This window comes from Ursus maritimus, unplaced genomic scaffold (genome assembly GCF_017311325.1).
Source record: "Ursus maritimus isolate PB19 unplaced genomic scaffold, ASM1731132v1 scaffold_2, whole genome shotgun sequence".
Taxonomy (NCBI): Eukaryota; Metazoa; Chordata; class Mammalia; order Carnivora; family Ursidae; genus Ursus; species Ursus maritimus.
Genome location: NW_024424452.1, coordinates 54553138 through 54581095, shown reverse-complemented (window position 1 = coordinate 54581095; position 27958 = coordinate 54553138). Strand labels below are relative to the sequence as shown.

At 37.0% G+C, this 27958-nt stretch overlaps 1 protein-coding gene across 1 annotated transcript in view; it reads right to left on the bottom strand.

The window, feature by feature from the left end:
- Window positions 1-27958, bottom strand: part of USH2A (usherin) — a 676781-nt gene that overhangs the window by 203200 nt on the left and 445623 nt on the right. The window contains exons 40-43 of the mRNA XM_040636016.1: window positions 26868-27496; window positions 20759-21093; window positions 19696-19818; window positions 9530-9693 (exon numbers count right to left, since the gene is read on the bottom strand). Coding sequence (XP_040491950.1) covers window positions 9530-9693; window positions 19696-19818; window positions 20759-21093; window positions 26868-27496 — 1251 coding nt within the window. The remainder of the gene's footprint in view (window positions 1-9529; window positions 9694-19695; window positions 19819-20758; window positions 21094-26867; window positions 27497-27958) is intronic.

The window sequence follows — 27958 nt, the reverse complement described above, 5'->3', positions numbered from 1 at the left end:
GCAGGAACTGGTTATTCATATCCATCAATATTTTCCCAGATATTACTCAAGTATAGCAAAGCCATTGGTACTGTGTGTGCAAAAGTTTCTTCTTTCTCTATTAGAATTATTTTTTACTGGCTTACAATAGTATTACTCATTAATTTATGGCAGCTGAGCTATAATGGAAAGTATACTAGATTTGAAATTCATGTTGTATTTTAGTTTAAGTGAGGACTCTGGTTAGAGATACAATCTCTAAAGATATAATTTGATAAAGGTTTTCCAAACTTTACTGGCAACCATAAATGGGTTTTACCTGGGTTATTAAACACAACTGATAATCTCTTTCATCAAGTTTCAATCAATGTACCTATGTATATATATTGAAAATATTGCAACTAACACCAGAAGTTCAAGATGAGCAAAGATTGTATGTTGATATATGGATAAAATTCCATTAGATGCCCATTCTTATCCATGTACCATATGTCAACCCATTTGAAATAGAACAAAGTCTATTGTCCCTCAAAAGATAGAAAAAGATGGCAGCTGAGTTCCATTGGTTATGCCTTACTCCATCATATAGAGGCCCCTATAACCAGAAACAGGCAGCATTTCTGGGCAGTAAGTGCCAGATTTCTGCATTGTCTTGCCTCTCACCAACACCTGCTTCAACATTTCTTTTCACTCATTCATTTAGACCAGAGTCCAAAACACAGAAAAATAGTAGACACACATTCTATCTTCATATCCTAGTCATTTTATGAGAGGTTCTGGGAGCAGTACATGCACAGGAGTATTCTTTTTCATTGTTCAAACAGGTTTTTAACTTCAGTGGGTTCTTCCAAGTCACTGAACTGTCTAAGAAACAGAAAATACATCCTCAGTTCAATAGGCCAGCACAAAATTAAAGGCTGCTGACCTTGAGTCTACCTTTGAGAGAGGAATGCTGTTGGAACTGAAATAGCTGGAATGAGGAGCTAAGTAAATTTCACCCTCCTGCATATTGGTAAAAGCTGGGCCTGAATATAGTACCCCCTTCTTTTTTAGAGAAAAACATTAAGTCAGAAGGCTTCTTTGTAGCATGAGACAGGGAAACCATTGTCTAGAACCTTCAAAAGCAGATTTGTATGTGTGTGTATTACTTCTATGAGAATGAGATGGAAGTTTTGGAAAACATTTGCATTGTATTCTTAAAAATAACAAAGGGGACATGCCTTTATGAAAAAAAAAAAGCCTCTATGAAACATGTACCTATAATCATGAAAAGACGGATACGAAGACAAAGATGTTAAGTGATCTTGGCTAAATAAGACAGCAAGGAAAAATAAAAAGCAATGACAGAATTAAAATCTGCATGGAAAGTGGAAAAAAGCAGATTAAAAGTACATAATAGGAAAGAATAAGGAGGAAAATGACTAAGAAGAAATCAATGAAAGTCAGAATTATAGATATTGAGGACAGAGAATAAAAATATCTAATCAACCTCAAAAATAAATGGAATAAATAATCATGAACATAAAATACCCCATGAAACCTGACCCAACATAAAGGTTTATGTCCATAACTTGAATTGATTAGTACAGTTTTGATTAAAAAAATGGCAATATATCCAGACACAGACATATCATGGAACATTATAACATTTCAAAGGTAAGCTAAACATTAAAAGATCATCTACAAAGGAGAAAAAGTCAGGCAAATTACAGACTTCTCATACAGAACATCAAAAGTGGGGAGGCAATGGAACAATTTCATCAGGTTTTGAGGGAAAATATTTTGATACAAGAATTTCATACACATCTAAGTCATTATTTATGTTCAAATACAACAGAAAGACTTTCTTATTTAGGACAAAAATTTAAATACACACACACACATATACATATAACTAATTAAGAGTACTTAATTAATTTAATTTATTTAACTTTAAGGTAAAATTTTCCCAATAATGTTATCCAGAAGATAAAAAAGGTGAATCAAGATCCAGAATTCAAGATTGGGAAAGTTTAGGAGTTGATAATAAAAATTGAAACTATATTTAGAGAAAATAATTATGTAAAAATAATTATATAATAATTTATAAACCAAACATTGAAAGTGGCAGGTGAGAAGGTCAAGGAAAGTAACAGTACGGGGGTGGGAGGGATGGGGTGGCTGGGTGATGGATATTGGGGAGGGTATGTGTTGTGGTGAGTGCTTTGTATTGTGTAAGACTGATGAATCACAGACCTGTACCCCTGAAACAAATAATATATTACATGTTAATAAAAAAAATAGAAAGTCATGAAAAAAAGAGAGAGATAGCATTAACCCACCAATAGCATTAATAGGACAAATAGCAATTTAACTTTAGAAATCACTACAGAAGATAAAGTTAGCATTCACCAACACACATCTTTTCTCTGGTCAAATAGCCAGAATATTTTCTGGGCTCCTTGCATCTGGGTGAGGTCATGTGACCAGTTTGTGCTATTTTTAGAGCAATTGACCATCTCTGATTGTCTTTAGTTTTCTCACCTGGAGGACTTCAAGGCCCAAGGGAGCGGTGGATCTAGTACATGGAAGGAGCAAAGGGCTAAGTGACCCCAGAGAGTTTAGAAGGGGTAAGGAAGAGTTACAGAAATCTCAGATTTATGGTTTTGGTTTCTGTGTGAATGCCATTACATAAAATAGAAAACACAGGAGTAATTACGGGATGGAGGATTTGATACTTGTTTCACTTGAGACGTTTTGAATTTTAAGTGTTTTTCTGGCAACCCAGGTGGAATTAGAACTTGAAGTGTGAATATCTGGGCTAGTTATATGATTTGAAGCTGTACATGCTAGCTTGTGTTTGAAACAACAAGAAAAAAATGAGGATTTCCTATAAGGTTAAATTTGCTCAGATATTCTAATCCTAGGATGTGCAACCCATATTTTATAGATCACATAAGTTTATCTGAGTAAAGGTGTTGCTCTAACTATAGCATATCAATCAGGTCAACCTTAGTGAGTCGAAGAAGAAGGTTATAACGCCTGGACATAATTTTTGCTATTAAATGCCATTTTGGGTAGTAATCTCTACATTTTGGGCAGAAATGTGATCTTAGCTGTAGCAAATTCTCAAATATACAACAGTCCCCTCTCCTTTGTAATAGATTCCCAAGTTATTTAAAGCAGTTGTTAGGTGAGTTAGCTGGAAGTCCTCTTGCTAAAGCCCTTAGATGATGCTCTTTGCATGCTGTTGGAATATTTTTAGAGAGTACTATTAAAGATATTTATTTATGTTATTTATTTATTTATTTATTTATTTATTTATTTATTTATTTATTTGACAGAGAGAGACAGAATGCAAAAGCAGGGGGAGCAGCAGGCAGAGGGTGAAGCAGACTCTCCACTGAGCAGGGAACCCGACGTGGAGCTTGATCCCAGGACAATGGGATCATGACCTGAGCCAAAGGCAGACACTTAATGAACTGAGCCACCCGGGCGCCCCTAGAGATTACTATTAATATCAACTATGTCCCCTAGATTTTTAGCACCCACATTAGGGTCAGCCAATGATGATCTATGGGCAAAATCTGGCCTCTAGGCCAAATGTGGCCTGCTACCTGTTTATATATTAAGCTGCAAACTAAGCATGGTTTTGAAATTTTTTAAATGGCTGGGGAAAAGATCAAAAGAAGAATAGTATTTTGTGATATGTGAAAATTGTATGAAAATTTTATCTCAGTGACCCTAATAAACTGTTCCTGGAACACAGTCATGCTTGTGTAAGTGTCATGTATTGCTGTTTTCCTGCTACAATGGCAAAGTCGAGCGGTTGCAACACAGACTATATATAGCCCGCAAAGCCCGAAGTATTTAATATCTGGCTTTTTCCAAAAATGTCTGTGGCCTGATCTAGAGCAATTACAGCAAACCACTCCATTCAATAGGTGTCCAAATTTGTCTAGGATTGAAATCTTTAGTCACATCTCTCATTAGCAGGCTCGTTGGGAGAAGGTAATTTTGTACAAATGTAAGAACTTGGAAGGATCCCATTAAGGTTATTTTATAATAGAAGTGTGTCTTACTCATAGATTCTCATATCAGTGTTCAGTTTCCCAAGTTTTATGGTGTCGAACTCTATATCATCAACTAAAAACACTTCTTGGAAAATGTGAGGAACCAAAACTACTTCTTGTGGAGTGCCTGGCTGGCTCGGTCAGTAGAGCATGCGACTCTTGATCTCTGGGTTGTGAGTTCAAGTCCTACATTAGGGGTAGAGTTTACTTAACAAAAAAAATTTTTTTTAAATCAAACGATTCCTTGAGATAATTCTTTACTCTGTTAAAGAGTAAAATTGCTCACATAAAGAAGTGGGAAGATCCTCTTGGACAGTGATCCAAGCCAGGCTCCTTATTTTTCCCAAAAAGATATCTACCTCCTATCTAGTTTACGCATGTCAGAAACAAATAACTGTATTTAGGAAACCCCCTCAAGCAACTTTAGTCTCTCTTTGTGTTCCAACTCTTATCAATAGCCTGTCAGAGAAAATTGTATTTAAAGGAAATTGTATATGAGATGTGTTAATTATTCATCATTCTATATTTAGCAATGAAAACAGGATAGCTAACTTCTGCTCCTTAAGTGAACTGATATGGGCAAACAGGGACTGAGAGAGTTAACTGAGTTGTCATAACCAAGAAGCCCTGATATAAGTGACTTAAATAAAATAGATGTGAATTTACATCTCTCATAACAGCCCCAAAGTGAGGGAATCAGATTGTGTTCCATTTCAACAATGCAGGTTCCTTCTCTTCTGTGGCTTTGGATCTCTTAGGGTGTTGACCGTGCCTGCAGTGTTGAAACAGAAAATTGCCATGTCTGCATTCCAGTCCAGGGAAGTGAGGAAGAGAGAACAGAAAGGCACATACCTAATGTTTTGTGACTATGCCACCAAAAGACATACACCATTTCTTTTCTCATTTTATTGGCACAAACACTGGCGCAAGGCCACAACTAACTCCAAGGCTGGTAAGTGTAGTCTCTAGGTTAATGGGCATGGAGAACAACACCACTTCAAGGGGAAGGGGCTAGGAACATGATACTATGCAATTGTTGGTAGTTCTACCTTTAGTCAAGGCAGGTCATTATAAAGTGACATTTATTCTTCATCGATCTTCAAATCACTGTAAAAATACTTTTACCTGAATGTCATGCCCCAATTTTTATTAGAAATGTCTTCCCAATATTTTTTTTTATCTTTTGTAAAACTGCTGTTGAAAACACTGTCAACATTTTAGAGATGGAGTAATACTTTATACCGATACTAAATGATTGCTAAGTTCTAAACATGTATTATCTCATTTCATCCCTATCACAACATTTTTAAAGCAGTTATTATTATCCCTGTATGTTGCATTAGGAAACCAGGATTTAGTGAGGTTAAGTGGCTTGTTTTAGTTATAGTGCTAAAAAATACTGCAACTGGGATCCAAACTGAATTTTCCCTGATTCCAAAGCTTATTTTTTAAATTATCCCTTCATAAGGCTTCATAGAATTTTGTCATTTTTCTAGTTAGGAGAATTTGAAACAGTGATGTTTGAAATTAAACAGTGAGAATAGATGGAATCACCCACAAGAGAATTGGAGTGTGAAAAAAATATTCAGGAAATAATTTTGAGAAAAGTCTGTATTTAGGGAATAAGGAAAAGGAGTAGTTGTTTGAGACAGGATGGAGCATTTCAATGAGGAGGGGTCATGACAGTACCCACCATACAGAGAAAAAGAATAGGATGGCACAGAGAAGAGAATGTTGGATTGGGTCATGAGGTGAGAAGGCCTTCTAGAGGACCATGTCATAGAGTATGAGAGAAGAAGGTCAGACTACAACAGACACACAAGTGAACAAGAGGACAGCCCATGGAAAAAGCAAATACAGCTTTTTGCTTTGATAACTGGAGTAGTGGGAAGAAGTGTAAGGAACAAGGTGTGCCAACAATAGTGGGTGCTTTTTAAAAGAGCTAACATTGGAAATTATTGATATGTATTGCTACCCGAACAAGAAAAATTCAAAGTCAGAAATTCTTCTAGTTATAAAATCTGGTGCTTTCTGATTAAGAGATCAAGATGAGGGAGATGCCTTTTGTGTGGATTTAAACTTACTCTCTTAATGGTGACACCTTCATACCTTATGAATTTTCCAAAGAGTTCACCGAGATATTCTAATGCAGGAGTTATGTCATTCATCACTCTAGTAACAATGCCCAGGACAAACAAAGTCATAAATCTGTGGAAGAAAGGAAGGAAAGGAAAGAGAAAGAGAGAAAGATAGAAGAGAAAAAGAGAAAGGGGAGACAGGAGAAAAAGAGGAAGGAGAGAGATAGGGAGGAAGATGTGACACAAGAGCAAACACCTAAAGGTTGGGGGAGGTCTTGACTGATGGTAAAGTGAACAACATTGGGACTGTTTTTCATTTCTTCTTTGTCAGTACCTTCCTCTCTCACTACCTCTAGTGTTCTCTTGCTCTGTTCTGGCCGTGGATGGTCTTGTTAGTGAGGCAACCTCAGGAGAGCTGCTGCCTTTGAACTGCATTCCCTCATGGGCACGTTCTCATTAGGCTGTTTATTTATTTTTAAATATTTTATTTATTTATTTATTTATTTATTTATTTATTTATTTATTTATTATTTTAGAGAGAGAGATTTATTTATTTGACAGAGAGAGAGTGGGGGAGAGGGAGAGAGAGAATCTCAAGCAGACTCCGTGCTGAGTGTAGAGCCCAACATGCGGGGCTCTATCTCAGGACCCTGAGATCAAGACTAGGGCTGAAACCAAGAGTGGGATGCTCAACTGACTATGCCACCCAGGCCCCGTGAGGCTGTTGATTTTAGAGCGAGCAGCCAAAATGGGGAGGATCTTAATAAATCACTCAACAAAGTGTTAATAACCATTAAGGCTAAATGCATGAGAAACAGCTGAAAATTGAATGTCTGAGCCCTTAGTTTGAGTTTGGGAAGTTCTGTTTACTAGTTGTAATGTTCAGTGTGTCACAAAGTGCCAGTTTCTATCTCACAGGACTTTTCTGAGAACTGTATGAATAATTTAAGCAAAGGTGTTTTTGTATTCCTTTTTATAAAAATATGATTTTTCACTAATTTATCTTCATGGTATTTCATTTAGGCTGAAATATTCTCTTTTTTATATTTAACAGGGATAAGAATCTCATATCCATATAGGGACCAGGAAGATGGAAGTGTGTGACCTGTCTAGAGCAAGCCATTACTCAGCGCCAACTGATAATATTCCTCCAGCAATGTGGGAATAGTTTACCCCATCATTTTGAGTTTTCAAATCAATCCTCAAATCATCATCTTTATGTGAAATCTTCTGATTGTTAAATGTTGGCAAAATATTATTTTAAAAAATATCATAGGCAAAACAGTGTATGGGAGGTGGGGGAAGTAAATGTGGTGCCATGAACCCTAAAAATGAACTGAAGGAATTTGGGGATGCTTTTACCTCACATGACATCACATAGCGATGCAAAAATTTAAAATGGGTGCTTCTAAAATGTTCAATAATATTCCTGTTAATCTGTGATCAGTAAAAATTTACCAGAAATATACAGCTATCAATGTGGTGTATCCATGGGGAGGTCTAGTTAAGACAGAATATGTTTTTTTTTAAATACATTTTATGTTTTTTTTGAAAGGCAATTTTTAATAAGTAAATATTTATAAATTTATCCAATTGACTTTCAACCTATAGTTTTCTGCCTTTTAGCATATTCAACAATGTGCCAGATGTATCCTGGAAATCAAGAAAACAACTTAAATTAAAATTGCAAAAAATAGGTGGCCCAATCACAGAGGAGTGACTAGTTAATTTACTTAGGCTAGCAGGTTGCACGAAGGAAGAAAATGATAATGCAACAAGCTTTCGGAGAGCTGACCCTCTTCTGAGAGTTAACCTTTGTGCTCACAAATAGTTATCTGAAATATTTCTAAGGTATGAATGGAAATAACAGCAGATTGCATTACCTACATCCCGAAGGTCAGAGGTTCAGATTACCAAGGTAATGAAACTTCAGCGAGCTGCTGCAGATCCATTAAGTTTGTCAGTTTTTATAAGTACGCTTACTTCAGGCATGCAATTATAACATAAAGGACCTATATTGGCGAAAACTCAGCAGCTGGATCTTAACAGCAGTATTCAAATGTCAGATGAGGGGGAGGACATCCACCTTTATGAGCAGCTTTTAAGATGAATCAGGTGGTGAGGGTAAAGTAGAGAGGAAGAGGGAGAGGAGTGAAAATATATTATACATAAAAATCCATCTCCAGATAAAAACTTTGTATTTTTCCCAGAGGTGTCTCAGAGGGTAATCATAAGCATCAATTAACTTCCGTTCTTCCATTTAAATGGCTTAAGAGATCCCAGTAGAGGTGACACAGATTATTAGAAACCTGCTACCTTATAAAAATCCTAGGGTGATAGTTTTCTGTAAAAATGGGTTATTTAGTGGCAACGTAGATCAACAGAACCGGTACAGATTTCAATTTACTGCTAATGTCACCTCATCTTGGTTTTAATTCACAATTGATAAAATACAACACGGAGCAAATTCACTCAGATGTTCTAAACAGAACAGGAAGCATGTCTCAGGCTGTAACAAAACTCAAAGGTTGGATGAAAATCACGTGGTTACTATTCCTCAGACAAGAGTAGTTTTATATCTTTCCACATAACCGTAGATGATTACCCAAGCAGGTACCGTTTTCTTTCATAAGACAAACGTTTTACTTGGGAATTTCTGAATTAGGTATTTCTCAGTATTTGGTAATATTCTAGCAAGTTTTGATTCAACTACTTGCCAGATCTCAAGTGGTACTTCTAAGAATGGTTACAACACATATTTCCATGGTAAATTCAGTGTTGTTTTCTAATTGTGATAATGGATCACTACAAATTAACAGGTCTGCTGTTAAATGCTACTCTGCTGACCAAAGAGATCTGAAATTTCAGTTTTTGTGTTTCTAAAGTTGCAGGAGCAGATGAGATCCATCCGTGAGCTCTTCTAATTGCCCATAAAGGAGTGTTCCGAATAGGGTCAGGGCGAGCCCCCTGCATTATTGAAGCAAGCCCATTATTGAAGATGCCCAGGCTCTATTTTCCTGTGTTGACCTGGAATTCTGTCTACAACCAGTGTTGAAGATGACTCACTCGGAAAAATCCCTGCAATCCTAGTCAACAGTTCTTGCTAGTAAGTGCTGAGTTACAAGATGGGGGGCAGAGCTTTTTGTGGGTTAGTGCACAGTAGTACATTCTATCAAATTAATATGCAGTTATTTCTAGCACAACTGGCTGGGGTGACAGAAACTACATTCCCAACCAAAAGGAGTGGAAGAGGGAGAGAAGGCCCAAGAAGGATGTCAAAGTAGGGGGAAGGAGTCTGGCTCTGAAGAATAGCACATGCTTCTCGGCTTTTTGTTGATTTTATTTTTTAATGTGTCCATTTTAAATTCATCTTGGTATTAATATGCTAAGGGGAACTGAAGACATGAAAAGCTTACTTACTTGGTTTAGCCCATGTCACATCTATGGCCGTGTGGTTAAGAACAGTTGCGGTGAGATTGGCTCCCCTCTCTGGAAGACCAGCTAATGTTGTCACGGTAGCTCCTTGGCTCGGTGTGAAACCCACGCTGTTGTGTACAAACACCTTATACTCGTACGTTGTAAACCTGAAAGGTCGTTTTTTAAAAAGTCCTTATAAATTTCTCTTTTGCGGAAAACAAAACACACACATTTCTTTTTCCTTACAAAATACAGGATTTCCCTTTTTAATCCCTTTAAAATGCACAATTTTCTGCTTCTCCCTACAAAAGAGAATTATCTTCTTTTTCCTCCCTACACAAAAGACATTCCACTATTTTTGTAGCTCTGGAGTTTTCACCAAAGTGTCAGGGAAAATATTTTATTAGGAATGCTAAAGCAAGTACCCGCTATTTAAAACAAATGTGGTTTATCGTTTTCTCACTCTTATTGTTTTCGGAAGTGGTAAGGATTACAGCTCAATTCAAGATGCAATTACAAATCTGGCAACCTGCCAGTGTTCTATCTGAATTTGATCCAGACAGTTTTATGCTCTTCTTTTGGGAAACTCATCCATTTTCAAATATCAGAATCCCTCATCACCATTTTCTTCCTACACCTATCCTTCCTTCCCATAATCTCATTGGAAGGCAGATAAACCCCTAAATTAAATCGTAACTGTGACCAAAGGGTAACAACGTTCTCCCGCTGAGAGTTTTGCTACAGTGAGCCGCATTTTGCCATCATGTGAACATATTTACTTGAGTCAATACAGTGGAAACCAAATATTGCTTTGCAGAAGGAGAAAACTGGACATGGTGATGTGATATGATGAGGATTTTCCAAGTCATATATTAAATCAAAGATAGAGTAAAGCCATCAATTTTTTTTTTTTTAGTTCTTTTTGCCTCTTTCAGGCAGAAGGCTATCATGCTTTCTTCATTTGGTTCAAAACTGCCCAGATAGGAAAATGCTATTTATAGACACAGTCAGGCTTTGCCTGGACAATTGCTTAGACCACGAAACTAGCTTAAATATGTCGCACAACACATCACTATCCCTGGGGACATCCAGTACTCAGGGCAAATGCTGGCCTCAGATCATCATCACCTTCTTTGGGTTTATGACGTCATGCAGGATACCTTGCATCCAATGCAGGGGGCATGGAATGTGTCTCTGTAAGTCACAACTTATCAGGCTTGACAAAGGGAGGATGCCATTTGCAGGACTGTGTCAAATAATTCTGTCAGGATTGTCACAGCATTTTGCTACCACCTCTGTAGAAGTCTGCTTCTACTGCTTGTTGAAGTCATCTTGTTTCTCACTCGTGGTCCAAAGATATTTTTGCAGGGCTCTGCCTGAGCCACATTTAAGGTGTTGCTCTGTTGTAGTGATAGGTAAGGACTTAGTGATTTCTTTGAGGCTATTTACCCATTTTCCCTAAACAAGTACTAGCACCAGATTTTCTACATTTGTTTGCTTTACCCTTTCTTCTTGTGCTTTATTTTCTTTTATTTTCTGCTTTGTATGCTGTAATGGTTTGAAATCTGTGCCCCCCCCCCCAGGTATATTTAAGTCCCACCCCTGGTACCTGTGAATGTGAACTTATTTGGAAACAGGGTTTTTGCACATGTAGTCAAGTTGAGGTCATACTAGGTTCAGGACAGCCCTAAATGAAATGGACTGATGTCTTTATAAAAATAAACAGGAAAATTTTGATACAGAGGCAGACACACACAGGGAGAAGATGGCCATGCGAAGACAGAGGGCAGAAATTGAAGTTACACCTTCACAAGCCAAGGAACAACTGGGACCACCAGCAACTGGAACAGGCAAGAAACAATTTTTCTCCAGGGACTGAAGGGAGCATGACCCTGACAACACCTTGATTTTGGAGTTTAAGCCTCCAGAAGTGTGAGAGAATAAATTTCTATCATTTTATGTCACCTAGTTTGTTTCCAGCAGCAGGAGGAAACTACCACAAATGCTTTTCAGCAAGTGCCAAATAGTCAACATGACCAAGACAACTAAAAGTTAATAATAGCATTTACTTAGTAGTTACTATGTTTCAGGGATTTTCCACATGCATTAACTCACTCATTCCTCACAATTACCCTATAAGGAGCTATTATAACTATTTTGAAAATGAGGAAAATAAGACTCAAAGAGTTAAATAACTTGTTCAAGTTGTCAAGCTGGCAAGTGGGACAGTGCCGACTGAAACTCAAGACAGTCTAATTCTAGAGCTTGCTCTTTGAACCACGATGCGATGCTGCCACCATAATAATGATGGCGATACTAATAGCAATAATCATCATGAGGATAATCTGATCTGTCAATACTCAGATGATGTCATATCACTGGAGCTTGACCTTTGAGTTATTTCTCTAGCACTGGGGATAGATTTTTGCTTACATATCCAAACAGTCTCACCAAATTTCCTCTGTAACCACGAGTACGAATTTGAAGATGGTGAGTTGGGGTTAAGAGGGTAGCGAGTCGGTGACAATGGAATGAAACAAAAGCTAATGACTCACTTGGGAATTGAACCAGCGACCTTGGCTTCATTAGCTTTCTCCCTGGGTGGAATACTTTTAATTGTGTTTTACTTCATAAAATGGCTTAAAACAAATTTAGCTAGCGTCTGGATGCCTAATCTTCTCTCCTACAATAGTTGAATTTTTCTTCCACATGTTTATGCTATTATACATTTAGTAATCTTTATGGCTTTAAAGTGATACCATTTGTGTAGTTCTTTTCTGCAAGTGGAATTAACAACATCCCCTGACTAAATGATACATTGTAAACAACTTCTGTAGGGCCTTAGTTCTTACTGTGATACTTTAAACTATTCTGTCATAATTTACCTGTGGTGAAATATACAATTTATATCTGCATAGAAGAAATTGAGGTCCTATAAATCACTGGAGTGCCCGTTTCCAAAGTACTATTAAAATTTTTGAGCAAGACATGGCTATAGAATTTTTCCACTGCAAATAATAAAATACCTGCTACATTTTACAGATAAGAAAACTGAGACCCTGAGAAGTTAAGTGGCTTTGCCTAAGGTTGTACAACTAGTGAAGATGACTAAGCGAGCCTCTAGTCTCCTCATTTCTAATCTTAAATTCTTTCCACTACTCATTATTTTATTTAACTGAGAAATCAATAGGCATTTGACTTGATGTCATGAATTTGTCTTTTGCATTTTCTTTAACTTTCAAATGGTTAAGTTAAATTTTTAAGGATATAAAATCTTGAATTTTCTTAAACGAAATACTAAAATATGCCATTTTCATTGCATCCAAAGCCTAATCTTTATGTTAGTATATATACTTATGACTATATGTGTCAGTTTGTATTTTGCCACTTCACATCAAAAAACAATGTATATATTAGTGTGCTTAAAGTCTTTTTTTTTTCCCATCCACTCAAGGTATGCTGGTTTTTAGATGGACTGAGGTGTTGATTATTGACATCAAATGTGACATTCCATTTAGTTAATAATAAAAGGATACTTTCAAAAGAAAAATGCTAGATTGATTGACATCATATACTCACGCAAAAATTATGTTTATCAAACCAATTTCTTCTCTAAATACTAATTGTGCTCCCTAGGGATGTCTTGAAAAATGTACCATTTCAAACTCTGTAGGAAACAGCTTTTGAAATCTGCAAAGTGAATGAACACTTCATATAGAGCCAGTAAAACCAACTGTTTGAGGTCAATTTACGAAGACTGGGTTATTACAATAGTTATTCTCTAAATTACTAATTTGTTTGAGACCATCCTCAAGCCCTCCCTTCACCAACACACAGAAAATGGGAAACTTTGTTGTGCTCTAGAATCGACTACGGTATTTTCCCTTGTAAAAGATAATTTATATTAAAAACTTATTTATGGAAATGTACTCATTTCAAGGTTCAGTTGTTCTTGCTCAAGTGAATTAGAAAATTAGGTTCCGTTTAGATGTTGAAGTTTTTATGACCCAGGAATCTGTTTATTTACGGAGTAGCAAATTTCATAAATGAATGAATGGATATTTCATAGTTACTAAAGCAATCAGGCTCATAACTTTCAGGTCATATATGATTTGGTAAATTAACGTCACAAAAATCTACCTGTCCAATAGAGAAATAAGCCCTACTGAAACTCAGCAAGATGTTTCCTTTACACATTATACTGTCTCTCATGTTGCTATATGATTTCATTCATTCATTTGTTCATTCATTCAAGAATATTTGTTGAACACTAACAACATTCTAGATGCTAAACATAACAAACATGTTATCTGTTCCACTGGAGTACATACATTTTTATAGAAATATGTTTTTAAATGAGAACCCCTAAAATAGGGGCTCATTTATTCCTTTTCCTTCCAACATGCTTCGTATAGAGCACCTAGTTTCCAGTATCCAGTCAGGAAGTCTTTACAGAGGAGGTAACATTTGGGCTAGGTATTGATGACAAGTGGCATTTTGTGCAATGAAGACATTTGTCTAGTGGGAAGCATTATTCCAGGGCAAAACGTGTGAAGGCTTGTATCTTGAAAGGGTCTGATGTGTTTTTGTAACCAATAAAGTTCTTCAGTGCAGCCACAGAATGCCTCAGGTTATTTTCATCAGAATTAAAAATGTGTCAACTTTATTGATGTCCTAACGAATTCATGTGTCAATATTGTCACCAGTATAAATCATGCTTCTGAAAATGCAGCCTATTCAGTTGCTTCTTCCACTAACTCTTCTTCAAACCTGCCACAGCCCAGCATGTGCTGGCGTACAGCATCACACACGGGAGGATTTGAGAAGCCTCAGACAGCATACTGTTCCTTACATCCCCAAACCCTTTGTGGGAATGAATAAATAAGCAAACAAAAATGCAACACTGTTTCTACGGCTTAAATCTGCAGTTGTTTAAATATTTCATTGATGGTATCTGCCTTTTCTTTATACCACTTATTTACTCTTTCTAAAAATGCTACTGAGGATTTTTTTCTTTTGATATTGAAGAGTAATGCTTATCACCCTTGAAAGTTTTTATAACATGGTGCTTTCTAGATTGTGAGGGCAGTTGGAGCTGTCATATCACTGTGGCCATCGATACTTACGCTACCAGAATGCCACACCTAAAATAATTTGCTGTAATTCCTGTCTTGTTCTACTATGTCATCATGTTAGAAAGAAATGCAAAGAAACGAGGGTTTTGTTTTGGGGTGTTTTGGGGGGGGTTAAGTAAAACATTAGGGAAAAAATCTCCTATGACAAAAATGCATTCTTCCACCTCTGGAGGCTCATTTTTCATGCAGTAAGGCTTCATATGATGGCACTTGGAAAAGGATAGCTTGAGGTAAATTTAGAGCGATGAAAAAAAAAAATCTCAATGGAGAAACACACCGTGACTCTACTACTTTAATTTAAATGTGAAATAAGACACATATTTGCTCATTTTGAATAAGTCCCTTCCTATGAGATGGCACACCAATGTGCAGAAGTTGGCATTCATTCTGAGACCTGACTTCTATTCACATTTTGACATTAATGGAGAAGGTAACAGGATCTACCTCACATTAGGGGTCATGGGAGAAAAGCCTTCCTTCCACTCACCCTCCATATGTACAAAGTTAACTTCTTTACTTAAGAGCAACAACTTAAATATACTTATGCAATAAGAACAGGTCTCATGGAACTGGCCCAGTCTTTCCATATTAGCAAAGCAGGACATGTCATTCTGTGTTCATTTGATCTTGTTGCAAAGGAGGGGAATGAAAAGTTTATTCTTTTGAATTTTATCCCCCAGAAATTACATCCTCTTTTAGGGCTTGAAACATTTCATTTTGGAGGTTTAAAAAAACTTAGAATCTATGCCAGTAAAATATAAACTTAGGTTTTATGGTATATATAGCTAAAGGATTTAATTTTAAAACACTCAAGTCCAACTATTCTTTGAAAATAAGATGCATATTTAATTTTGAATACTTCCATTTATTTATTTTAAGGATTTTTTACTTATTTTGGGGGGAAAGGGCACAGGGAGAGAGAGAATCCTCAAGCAGACTGCCCACTGAGCATGGAGCCTGAAAAGAGACTCGATCCCGGGACCCTGAGATCATGACCAAAGCTGAAATCAAGAGTCAGACAATAAACCAACTGTACCACCCAGGCACCTTGAATACTTTCATTTAAAGATAAGACAATTAATGGATCCTTGAGGAGTCACATGGAAGTCTCTTTCCAGACTGTTATTGCAAAGAAGTACATTGAGAAATTTGTAAATAATAGGAAGGAACAGGAGTTAGAACATACCTCCCTTTATAAACTTAATTGCAGCTAAGTTACTATTATCTACAAGTCAACATTTTCCTTAAAATAGAAAAAATAACCTATGATTTCTTATAACTTGTTCCTCCTGCATCAAATTCAGAGCAAAAAGAATGGCATGCCATCACTGTGTTCTTGGTAGTTTTATCTGATCACTCAGAAAACAAAGCACTGGAAATCATAAGGGTGGGCTGATGCTTACAATGAGGAGGTCGCTGGCCCCCATTAAACCGTGCCTGGCTCACCTCAGCATCAGATGATAACAGCATGTTCGCCAGGTTTTCCAAGTGATGAAAATGTCAGGGAACCTGAAGTTATGGTTCCCCCAACAACCATAACTTGGCTATTTTGCACAGAATTATTAAGGAAGAAAAGTTGGAAACTGACAAATCATATAAACCTAGAGTTACACTGCGTTTGTGTCTACACAGAGCAAAAATTCAATAATGAGTCAACTTAACTGTGCAACTCAGACAAAATCACCCCTTACCTAAGATAATCATAAGAATAAAACTATTTTTGTTTAAATTAAATTATCTGGGTAATTAGCTCAATATTCTATTCTGTACATGGAGATGTAATGGGAAAAATAACTACTAGAATGATTTGAACTTCAGAATATAATAACAATTTAGATTAAATTGGTGTGTTTTCTATCATGAACATATAGCTAACCAGAATAGATCACTTGACCAAGGAAATTGACTTCAATTTATATTTACACTCACAGATACATTCATAAAGGGTTGCCCAGTGAATCTTGAGTTAATTTTACTTTTTGTGTCAAAAGAAGTGCCATTTAAAAAAACTGATTCTAGATGTAGCTATGGTGATATCAGGTCAAGATGGGGAGAGACACTTCAGTGTTCCATTTATTTACGTCTATGTAAAATAAGAAAGAAAGAAGGAATGATAGAGTCTGAGGAGAATAGGAAATTGCTTGTTCCTCTTAAACGCATTAGAATTCAATTATTCCTCCCCATCCCAAAAAATAGCAACCAAACAAATAAGCCAACAAGACAAAAGCCAAGGGGTAGGGTCCTTAAGGAACTGCAAGACTGGTGTGTAACAAAGTAAGCTGAGAGCTCGGGTCCTCCCCTGTGCTGTATGAGAGACCGCTGGCTTACCAGCAGTGGTGGTGAGCCCTGGCTGCTAGCAGCCAAGGTGGGTAATGGCAGCCTCTACCGAGAAAGATCACTTCTTAACAGAAAAATGGTCACAGCACACAGTGCCCACCAGTGGACTAATTTCCAGTTTTCTCTCAGAGTTATGAGAGAACCCTCCACGGGCTGAAGGGGCCCCTAGGCTTTTTTTGGACTTACAAAGGGTAGGGGGCTAGAAAAAAACATTCTTGTCATATGAAGACTCACACCATTTATTTTTAATATTAAAAAGAAATGCATATTTTTTTCTTTTTTTACCACAAACTGCTTACATGGGTTATAGCAATTACTTGAATAAAAAAAGAATTTTTTTTTTTTTTGCTAGTCCTAGCAGGAAGGAAAAAATCCCTTGACATTTAGCATTATGAGGCTAGTTAAAATACCGCTCACCATATTTTGTTAGATGTTTACTTCCCTTCTAGAAGCAGCTGTCATCCATACGTTCATGTCACCTTACATTTCAACTTGATTTGTGGGGATTTAACTATATCTCTTTTCTTATATCTTAGAATTGGACTTCTCGTTAAAAATTCTTAGAGGCATCACTAAAAATTCAATAATAAATGTTTGGCTTTGGCTCTAACTCTTTTATAACTTTTCATTTTTTCTACAAAGAAACATTAACTTTCTGAGGTTTATTCTCTTTTTCAGACAAACATCTCATAGCTAAACATCTGACTCAGTAATGTTAAATAGTCAAGGTCTGGTTTTTTTTTTTTTGGAAAATGGTATACTTAAGGCACTCAGAGTTCACAGATCATAGAAAGCTACTTTTCTATATGATTTCCCTAGGCAGTGTTGGTGACTAAGTAATGACCTGGGATAACAGTAGTTAATACAGGAGTGCCTGGGTGGCTCAGTTGGTTAAGCATCTGCTTCAGCTCAGGTCGTGATCCCAGGGTCCTGGGATCGAGCCTCAGCCCCCTCTCCCCCCACCTCCCAGTTCATGCTTTCTCTCTCTCTCTCAAATAAATAAATAAAATCTTTTTTAAAAAGCAATTAGTACACTCATAGCCGAGGGTGTGGTGTGTTTTCCTCCACTAGACTGTGAGGTCTTTGAGACCAAGGGTTATGCTGAATCCGTTTTTGTCTTATCCCAGTGCCTTTCAGCAGATAGCAAGCAAGAAATTGCTGAATACATGAATTTCTTCAACTGAAGTGATAATTAAAGAATGACGTTGGATGAAGTAAATAATGAATTAAAAATAGTGCAGAATAGTCCAGCGACCATGATAATCTAGGTTGACTTACAAAAATGGCAATTTCACGTGGTTCTATTGCTTCATCAGATTCACGTGATGCCTCCTCCCCAAGAACCTTACAATATCTATAAGGTTTTCCTACTGCAATCCTTTAAGATGGATGGGGATTTTCCTTAGTTTTACCCATTCCCCCCAAATAATAAGACTACAATTAATATTCCTAAGTCACAGAGAAATGGAATAACCCACCTTTTACTGAGTTGACGTATTTTCATTTAATAACTATTTGAGTGCCCACGATATGCCACACACGATGCTAGTGACTGAGACTGCAGAAGTGATGAAGGGAAAGCCTTGCCTCAGGGTGAATCTGACGACATAACGGGGTGTTCAGACAAGTCGCCAGGCCAGTACATTACTGACACTAGTGATATGTAAGGGTGTTGGGAGAATACATTAAGGGGCAGCTGAGTCAGACCAGGAAGAGTGGGCAGGGAAGCCCACCAGGAAACTTCCCGGCCAACGTGTGATGGATAATCTAGTCAGACAAAGGGAGAGGGGAACGACGGGGAGAAGTTGAGCGAGGAAGTATAGCACATCACAGGCCCTGGAAGTGATGAGAATGAGGCCGAGACAAGCCTAGGTGAGGAAGTGAGGGGAGGCAAGGCCAGAGCTATAAACAGCGTTCATAGTTGAGTGAGTCAGAGGTGGGTCCAGGAAAATAACGAAGCTGATAGAAAAGTTATTGAAAAACATGTCTGAAAAGCATTCATAATAGTTGTGGGTTTGGGGTTTTTTTTCCAGTGATTTGGTTACATTGCTTGGACTCATCAAGGCTGAGAAATCACTTAATCCCATCCGATCTCTTTATTTTATTGAAAGCGAAAATTAAGCCTGGAGAATTTCTGTGACTTGCGTAAGGTCCCAAACCTGGTTCTCCAGCACAGGTTGAAACCCACCCAGGTCTGCGGGCCCTCCCAAGCAGGCCTCTTTGCTGACATCGCCGGTTTGCCTGTCTCCTGGTTTCTCTGAACCTTAGGTTGAATTCTTTCATGCTAACTAAATAATTTTTTGTGGGCTGAATTATTTTCCAGAAGTAGTAAGCATTTTGTTAAATGCCCAGTCATTCCTTCCCCTCTTCCCCTCGTTTTGTAGCTGTTCAGTTTTTCCAAATTCCTCTATTATGTTTTCATGTTTTGCTAGAGCTGTGACAAAGGCAATAGGTTAAGGCTCAAACATGTACAGGTTCGACTTCAAAAGACTTATTTTAAGTGTACAGTTAAGACGGCAAACATGAAACATGCTGACTGTTGCAGTTTGGTGATTAATGCCACAGATAATCACCGAACATGTTTTATTGCACAACTGATAACATGCGCAAGCAATGGAGACATGAAGATTCTCTGAACTAGTCAACGTGCCCAAGACTAAATGCCAGCATTTGTTTTTATAGTTTTTGTAATCTCACCTGCTAAGACCCTTATCTTCATAAAACCACTGAGTTCCTGAATAAATATTGTGCCACAGATTTAAATCTTCTGGGGGATTTGATGCAAGTGGTTGCTGGATTTTACGTCTCAGAAGCTCATATCTAAAGCAAAAGACAAGCAGTAACATCGGGATTATCTCAACTAATGTTATTACCAAAATTCAGGTTGTTTCATGGTATGAGTGTCTGGTGTGTGCACATAAACGTAAAGAAAACATCTTAATTTACAATCATGAAGTTTTTTTCCCAGATAATCACTGTCTTCTGGCTCAAGTTTCAGGTATTCAATTATTTTGAAATAATCAGCTACATTCACATTTTACTATTATCAGTAAGAATGATAACATTTTAGATTTCTTCTATTTCAGATTTGCCAAAACTTTATCGCCAGTTACACACAAAGTGGAAATACAAAATGCTTATAAAGTTAATGGTGTCCTAAGACATCAACCCATCAATGCTTTATAAATAATGATAATATTATCAACTTGCTACTCTTGGCTAAGTGTCAAGTTGAGGTTGTTAAAAAGCTATTTCAGAATCACACACGTTTCTTTCATCTTATCTATGTCCCTGACCATGTTCTTTACAAGTTTACAGATAATAATACCCTGCCAGAGAATTATTGTGTTAGTTTCAGAATTTTGAGGCATTTTTGTGTAAATGTATCATTTAGAACATGCATCAAGTTTGTCTAACATATAATAAAAATATATTCTGAAAACCAAGAGAAGGATTACATCAAGAATTGTTAGAGAACAGTGATTGTTATTTCAAGGGGTTTTAGAGCTTCACAAAATTATATTTCTATATTAAGGAACATTTATGGCTCCATATAAGTCGAGATACACAATATGAAATTGTATTCAACTTATGAGTGAGGGGTATCCAATTAAGAATTAGTTCTACATTCGTACGTGAGTAAAAGCCCCCTTCCTTCCTTCCTTCCTTCCTTCCTTCCTTCCTTCCTTCCTTCCTTCCTTCCTTCCTTCCTTCCGATAAGACCATAGCAGAATCCAAAAGCACAGTCACCTTCTCTTACCTCAAATCTGGTCCGTTTGGTCTGGATGGTGGCTGCCATGAAATCCCAACATATGATTCACTTAGTGGAATCACCAACAATGGGTTAATGCCCTGCGGTAGGGTGGGGTGGGTGGTCATATGAGTAGGTAAACTCTCTGTGCACCCTCCTAGGTACCCATTTCCTCCTGAGCAAGCCACAATGGTGACAGAGTAATTAGTGAAAGGAATCAAATGAGTAATTACTCGACTTAACAGTGAGGAAGTAACATTGGTTATTGTGATCTGAGGATCAGGCATACGGATCTCATAGCTAAGCATGTCTCCATTCTGCATGAGTGGGGGTTTCCAAGTGACCTGAAATAAAAGATAAATTTAGAATCAGTGCGACAACACAGGAACAGAACAAGTGAAGTTCACAAGACCTAGAATTTTGCCATGCCTTGTTTTCACTTAAGCCACTTTCTAAATGCCTCCTTTCGACTTAGCCTTTTGCACTAGACAGTAATGAAGGGTTTGGGATCAATTAGCAGTACACCAGGAACTAAATGAAATGCTGTTTCCTGGGTTTGGCTTTTCGTCGTGATACTTTCTAGGACTGTCAAACTAATACACACCTTAGCGATTCATCTCCACTGTGGGTGTTCTAAAGGACACAGAGCATACACATGGAGGAAATTCACACATCCGCAGGCATCAATGGGGCAGCGGCAGGATCTGACAGTTTTCTTGTTTATAACTCAATTAAATGAAACATCAGAACTCCCTGCTTTGTATTGTTAGTATGTACTCTAAATATGTCACTACTTTTTTTTTTTTTTGGATGGTGAGGGTGGGGATCATTCTTTGCATTTTCTGAGGATGCACAATTGAGTTCCTGAATCTCACATGTGCATAATCTAGAAAGTAAAGCAACAGCAACTTCTTTTCTCAGAGATAAGAGATAAGCCTTTAAAAAGGCAAGCAAAGGATGATCCTATTGAACAAACACATGGACCTGAACACCAGGAGAAAAGAAACGTTTTGTAATGGAATACTACAATGTTTAATATTCCTTTTTTTTTTTTTTTTTTTGGCAAAATTTTGTAAGGCTGTAGTGGTAACACACTCACGTTTTCGGGGTAGAAGAACCCTAGAAAAATATTCATAGGACATTAAAAAAATCACTTTTTTACACACTATTCTGGTTCCTCTCTTATCATTGTCTTGCAATGTTCCTTAAATTTTAGAGTATATATTTCATCTCCTAAGTAGATTGTAAGCTTCTTGATGGCAAGGCCTAAATTTTATACTGATTTAATGCATGCACACAGAGATGGAGTTCAGTAAGCAACTGTAGTCACAGCTGATTAGATTATATTTTTTTTCTGAGCATAGTTATTTTGAAAATTTAAAAGACAGATTTCCAGAGTAATATATATCGATATCCACACTTGTAACTCTATACAAAATGAAAGTCAGAAAAAAGTAACACAAAAATTGGAATAGAGAAGGTCTAACTAACGATTCTATCTTAAATCAAAGGGAAAACAGTTTTCTCCAGAAGGAATATCACCTGAGATTTTCAGAGTGCATTCTTCCTAACAAGTGGCAGCAAAATGGGCTCCCACCTTGTGTCAGTTGTCCAGCTGCTTGATGACAACTGGACTAACTTATAATTAGCCATGGCCCGATATCTATTCAGTTTTTACTACATGGCTTGAAATTGTTAATTTTAAAAACTTCTTGCAGTGGTCCACACTGTGCTGGGGTGAAACGAAGCTTTAAATGTGTTGCTTATGAGCATAGTGGATGTGTCTGGATGTAGAGAAAATCAAAGAAACCTAAGAGCACAGGTTGTAGAACGGATAGAGGATTCCGTTTGTTTGGGAGGTGCAGTGCTTGGTGGACACAAAAAACAAGTCAAGGTCAAACTCAGGGGGCTTCTTGTCATTTACATGACAAGTAAAAGAAAAATGGAAGAGTTAGGACACCTAATTCAACCCGACTAATATGTGATATTCCACTTCTTTGCCTCTCAAGCCAGAACATTCTGAGTTCAGGTCAAGGTTTGGCAGCACTTGAAAGAATTAAAACACCATACTGTTGTGATTCAGTGGCTTTATGGTAAGTTGAAATACTGAAGAAGTTGTCACCTCAGTATTTTTTTCTTTCACAATTTTCTAGACTAGTTCGACCATTTAGCCTTCTTAATAAACTGACGATCATTTTATCCAGTTTGAAACAAAACATTATTGCCATTCTGATTTAAATGATGTTAGGTGTATACGTCAACCTTGGAAGGATTGACTTATTGTGGAATTAAGTCCTTCCATCCAGGAAGACAGCATATTCTCCATTTGTTTCAGTGTAAAGAATTTGAAATCAGCGTGGGCTCTTGGAACCACCATATTGCTTTGGGGTGAATCCCAGCTCTTCTCTATATGTAATCTCAGGCAGGTTACTTATACTCTCAATACCCAGTATTCTTGCCTGTGAAATGGGGATAGTAATAGCATCTCTCTGATAGGGCTGGATTAAGCATTAAATGAGAGCAATTCCTAGAACTTAATATGAACTCAATAAATAGTAATCATCATTATTATTTTTATTTTCTTCCATAAGATGTTATAAATGTGTGTGTATACATACATACATATATATATATATATTTTTTTTTTTTTTTCTGGTTTGATTTAAGCAGACATAAAAGACAGGTCCACCTTCACAAATAGGTGATAATGGTGATTAAGACTCAACTTTTTTCCCTCTGGCTTATTATCAGACTTGTAAACGAGCAACAGTAAGAGTACACACCCTAGTAACGCAATGCGTGGACAGAATCCAGAATCTGGCAGATGCTACCGCTTCTCATGGCCCATGGTCACAGAGGATGGCTTCAGCTGTCTGAGCCGAGTGAGGACTCTGCCACATGAAGACTGATAACTGCAGGCCTCTTGTCTTTTATTCTGCTTTAGCTGTGGAAGGTGGGGCTGCACTTGAGTCATCACCACCAAGGAAGTTTTTTTGCAGCATCACAGTTACATGACACAGCTATTTTTATGTTTTATTTTCTAGTAGTCCTCAATTGTATTCAAGACTTCAGTGTAGCAACCTCTAAACCTTTACAAGCAACCTTGTAAACCTTTCACTTTTATAAAGTGAAAAGAGCTGAGTCTAAATCACCAGCAATCTTAGAAATCGACTTTATCTTAATCTGATTTTACATTGAATTTTTGTTGGAAATGGCTGCTGAATCTTATAAGTCCTTTTCCTATTGCATCTGTTGATAAAAAAAATTATATGAGCTTTCTGCTTTGATCAGTTGACTTAGGACGGAAGTTGATAGATGTCCTGATGTTGAACCATCCTTACATTTTTGGAGTCAAACTAAATGTCTCCTGGCATGTCATTCTTTTAATATACTCCTTAATTCAATTTTTGGTGATATTTTATTGAGAAGTTCTGGATCTATATTAATATATGAAATTGGTCTATAGTTTTACCAAACGATCTTTTTCAAGTTTTGGTAGAGCATTTTTGCCAACTTTAGAAAATGCAATGAATTTTCTTAAGTGATTAAATACCAAATAAAACTACATGTTTTTCACTTTTTCAGATAACCTCTTTGATATCATATATTATTTATTTTCTTTAAAATCAAATAATCAAAAACAATATTAAGAATATGACTTTGATAAACAGCTGTGCTCTCCAATTTTCCCTTCTTAAAGCTCAAATGTATGCCAAGTCATATCACCTTTTTACACTTATTACACCATGTTACTTTGTTTTCTATTTGGCCTAAGTTACGGAGTTTCCCTTGCTTTCCCGGGTAGACCATGACTTCTCACGGGCAGCACGGGGTAGCAGTGAACAGAACATATGGCCCAATATAGAAAGAACTAGGGAGAAATACCAGCCCATTCCTGTTCTCCCCCATCCTATTGACTGGTATTCTTTATTTCTCTTAAGTTGACTTGTTTTTTTTCTCCCAAGTCCTTGTCACTTCTGGGCATATAATGTATTTGTTCATGTAGTTCTGCCTAAAATGTAAGCTCCATGAAAGTAAGGATTCTGTTTTGGTCTCTGGTATGTCCTCAGTGCTTAAACAGTCACTCATGAAGGTATGTCACTGTTCAATAAATACTAGCAGAAGGGGTTATTATTGTTGTTGCTGTTAATATTATTGACGATTTCTTTCATCCTAATACTTCAGAATGATTCTATGTGGTAAATGTTGAATCAATTTCTTAACCAGTGCATTAATGACAATACTTCTCATTAATATTTCATATATATGCAATTTTAACTTTTAAATCTTTTATTTTACAAAGAGAAATCACTCTACTGCAGTCACATGCCTTTGAGTACCAGATAAGCCATATCACTGGAAGACGCACTTTGGCAGTCGTAAGATCTTTCGGAACATACTGTGAACCAATAATACTGAAGCATGGATATGTCATTTTAATATTTAAATACATAGCAGACTACACTAGATTCAGTTGAATATTCCTGAAGAGTCTCTTCATTGATAACTTTTGATTTTCTAGATATAAATAAAATGAGAATTAATTAAAGGTATGAGTTTAAAAACTTTCGTTAATGTACAATGGCCATATTATTTCAGGTACCTTCTTAGAGATTTTAGATTCCTGACCTAGTAGGTGAGAGCCTGGGAGACTGAGCTCCCTAGCCAAGCTAATCTAAACTTTATTCTAGCAAGCTGACAAGCCAGGTACATCATTTCATCCCTGGATGAGGTTACAAAATCAAAAGCAGGAATAAAAAAAAGAAGAAGAAAAATCCAGGCCACTTGTTTTGGATGTCTTTGATCATTATTTATATATGCTGAATCAAGTAGAATTGTGCATGGAGACATTATTCTTCTGAAAATATTTGTTCTTTTTTCAGATCTGACTAGTTATAAAATTTTTGTTATCCAGAAAAATGTCCATTACGTAGCTTTGCCTTTGAGAAGGGACAGTGCTCATGTCACATCATATTGATTGGTATTGCTACTGAAGTTTTGCAAAATTCCCTCAGGATTAAAACAAAAAGTTATTTCTGGAGTGATTAATAATTCTAGGTTTGTTCGGGATTTTGTTTGGTTTGCCTTGGTTTTTCTTTTGAATGAAGATCAATTCTTAAGATTGCCCAATTTGTACAATAAACATTGTATATCATGTATTTCAAATTAATTTCCTTTTAGAGTGTTACCAACAGAATTCTATACACTTTTGATATTTCTATCAAAAAGCTGTGTTGCTTTGACCAGTCTCTTATTGAAACTAAAAACGGCTTTTAAAAATAGCTTTTAGTTTATAGGTCAAATTAAATTTCTTCAACAATTTACACTGTTTAGCAACACCTAGTGTTTGCTTTTGTGGGGGAGAGGGAACACACAACATAGATCCAAGTAATAATTTCAACAGATGAACTTTGCTGTTATGCAAATATCCTTTGTTTTGTGCTCTGGTGAGCAAGCTACTGTACCAATGCTTTTGGCAGTAGTACAAGACTGAATCCATGGAAGCATGTGTGTATTTACACAAAAGAGGCTTCTAAGCTACAAAACTCCCTCCTGTTTGGTTACACTAATTTCCCTTGAATGAAGTTTGTATGCAAGCCAAAACAATGGTAGTTATCCTGTCCTCTAGAGTTCATTCCCAGTAGAATGAAGTGAATAATTGAACACTTTCTAGATAGCCCAGTAATATGCTATTTTTATTTCTTTCCCCATCATTTTGATTCTTTGATCATTAAAAAAAATCAGAATATTGGTAATTGGAACTTTTGTTAGTATGCTAATCCATTCCTCCACATTTTCCCATCTCTTCTCATTTTCTGATCTATTTAAATCTGACGTGGTGGTTAAGCTAAGCATCCCATTGTGGCATTCAAAGTATTTCAGGTGTGTGAGGCAAATGGAAGCATCTCAACAATATAATTAAGGGGATACAGGGAGAAATGAAAAACTGACATCGAATTCAAGATAGTTTGGGCCAAAGGCCAAAACCCAGTTTCTCCAGTGAATGCCTAAAACAACAAATGTGTGCATTTTGTCAGTAGATGGCTCTGTTCAACACAGAGTCAATCCAGGGTAAATTCCTAAGTCTGTAAAGGAGACAGAACACTCAGTGTCTTACCTCAGCTGTATTGGGTCCTAGCACACGCACCATGGGTGGCTGTACCCCAGCAGGTCGTGAAGGTCTCGTGGTCACTTCTACCCAAGCACTGCTATTTGTACCTCCATTAAGAGTGCTCATTAGTACCCTGTATTCATATTTTGTCCATGGGCTAAGAGCAGAAGTCTTGTCAATAAACCTCATAGAATGATTTCTTGGGAGAGTCACCAGGGTAGTAACTTCTTCCTCCCCTTGGATTCTTCTGTCAATTGTGAAGTTCTCCACCAAGCCATTGGGGTGCTTGGGGGGTTGCCAAGATACAATCACAGATGTTGGGGTATCAGAGAACAACTCTGGACTTGGGATGTCTTCCGGTGCATCTGGGAGTGTCCATACGGTCTGGGACTCTGGTGAGAGGGAACACCCTTTCGAAGTACAGGCTTCCACCTGGAACTTATAGGCAGTATATGGGTGCAAATGGATCACTGTGCAATTAGTGACATTTCCAGAAGTTTCCAGGGAGAGGTGGCCATGTTGGTAAATATTATAATGGGTAATGACCCCATTGCACTTTAAAGGATGCTGCCAGGTAACCAACATCATTCTTGACTTCACGTCCAGAAGAATTGGAGGGTCCATAGGTCCAGGTTCTATAAAGTGGAATAAATTCAAAAGGTGCTTATCTCTTGCAAACTTCCCACATCTCTTCAAAATGAGGCTAAAATAAATGACAACTCTTCTATAAAAGTATGCAAAAGAAGTACTTGCTGAATATTACAGAGCTAAATCGTCATTTTCCTTTCTAAGATAACTTCATCAAAATCATTCCTCTTTCTTAATGCTAATGATTAAACAACATATCAGGTGGATTTTCTGCACTAAGGCTATTAAAAGGGAAATATACAAGAGGGCTATTGTAACCAAAGTTCCAGCTTCACCACACTTTTCTAGAGCCTCAGTAACTAATTATAATCAATAACACTAACATAATAAACCTGCATATTTTACAGCCCAGTAAAATCCTTCAGCATCTCTCATTATATATTCCATATTATACCTAGTTCTGTTTATCATTCTAATCCATGTTTTGCAATTTATCTACTCCCTGTTAA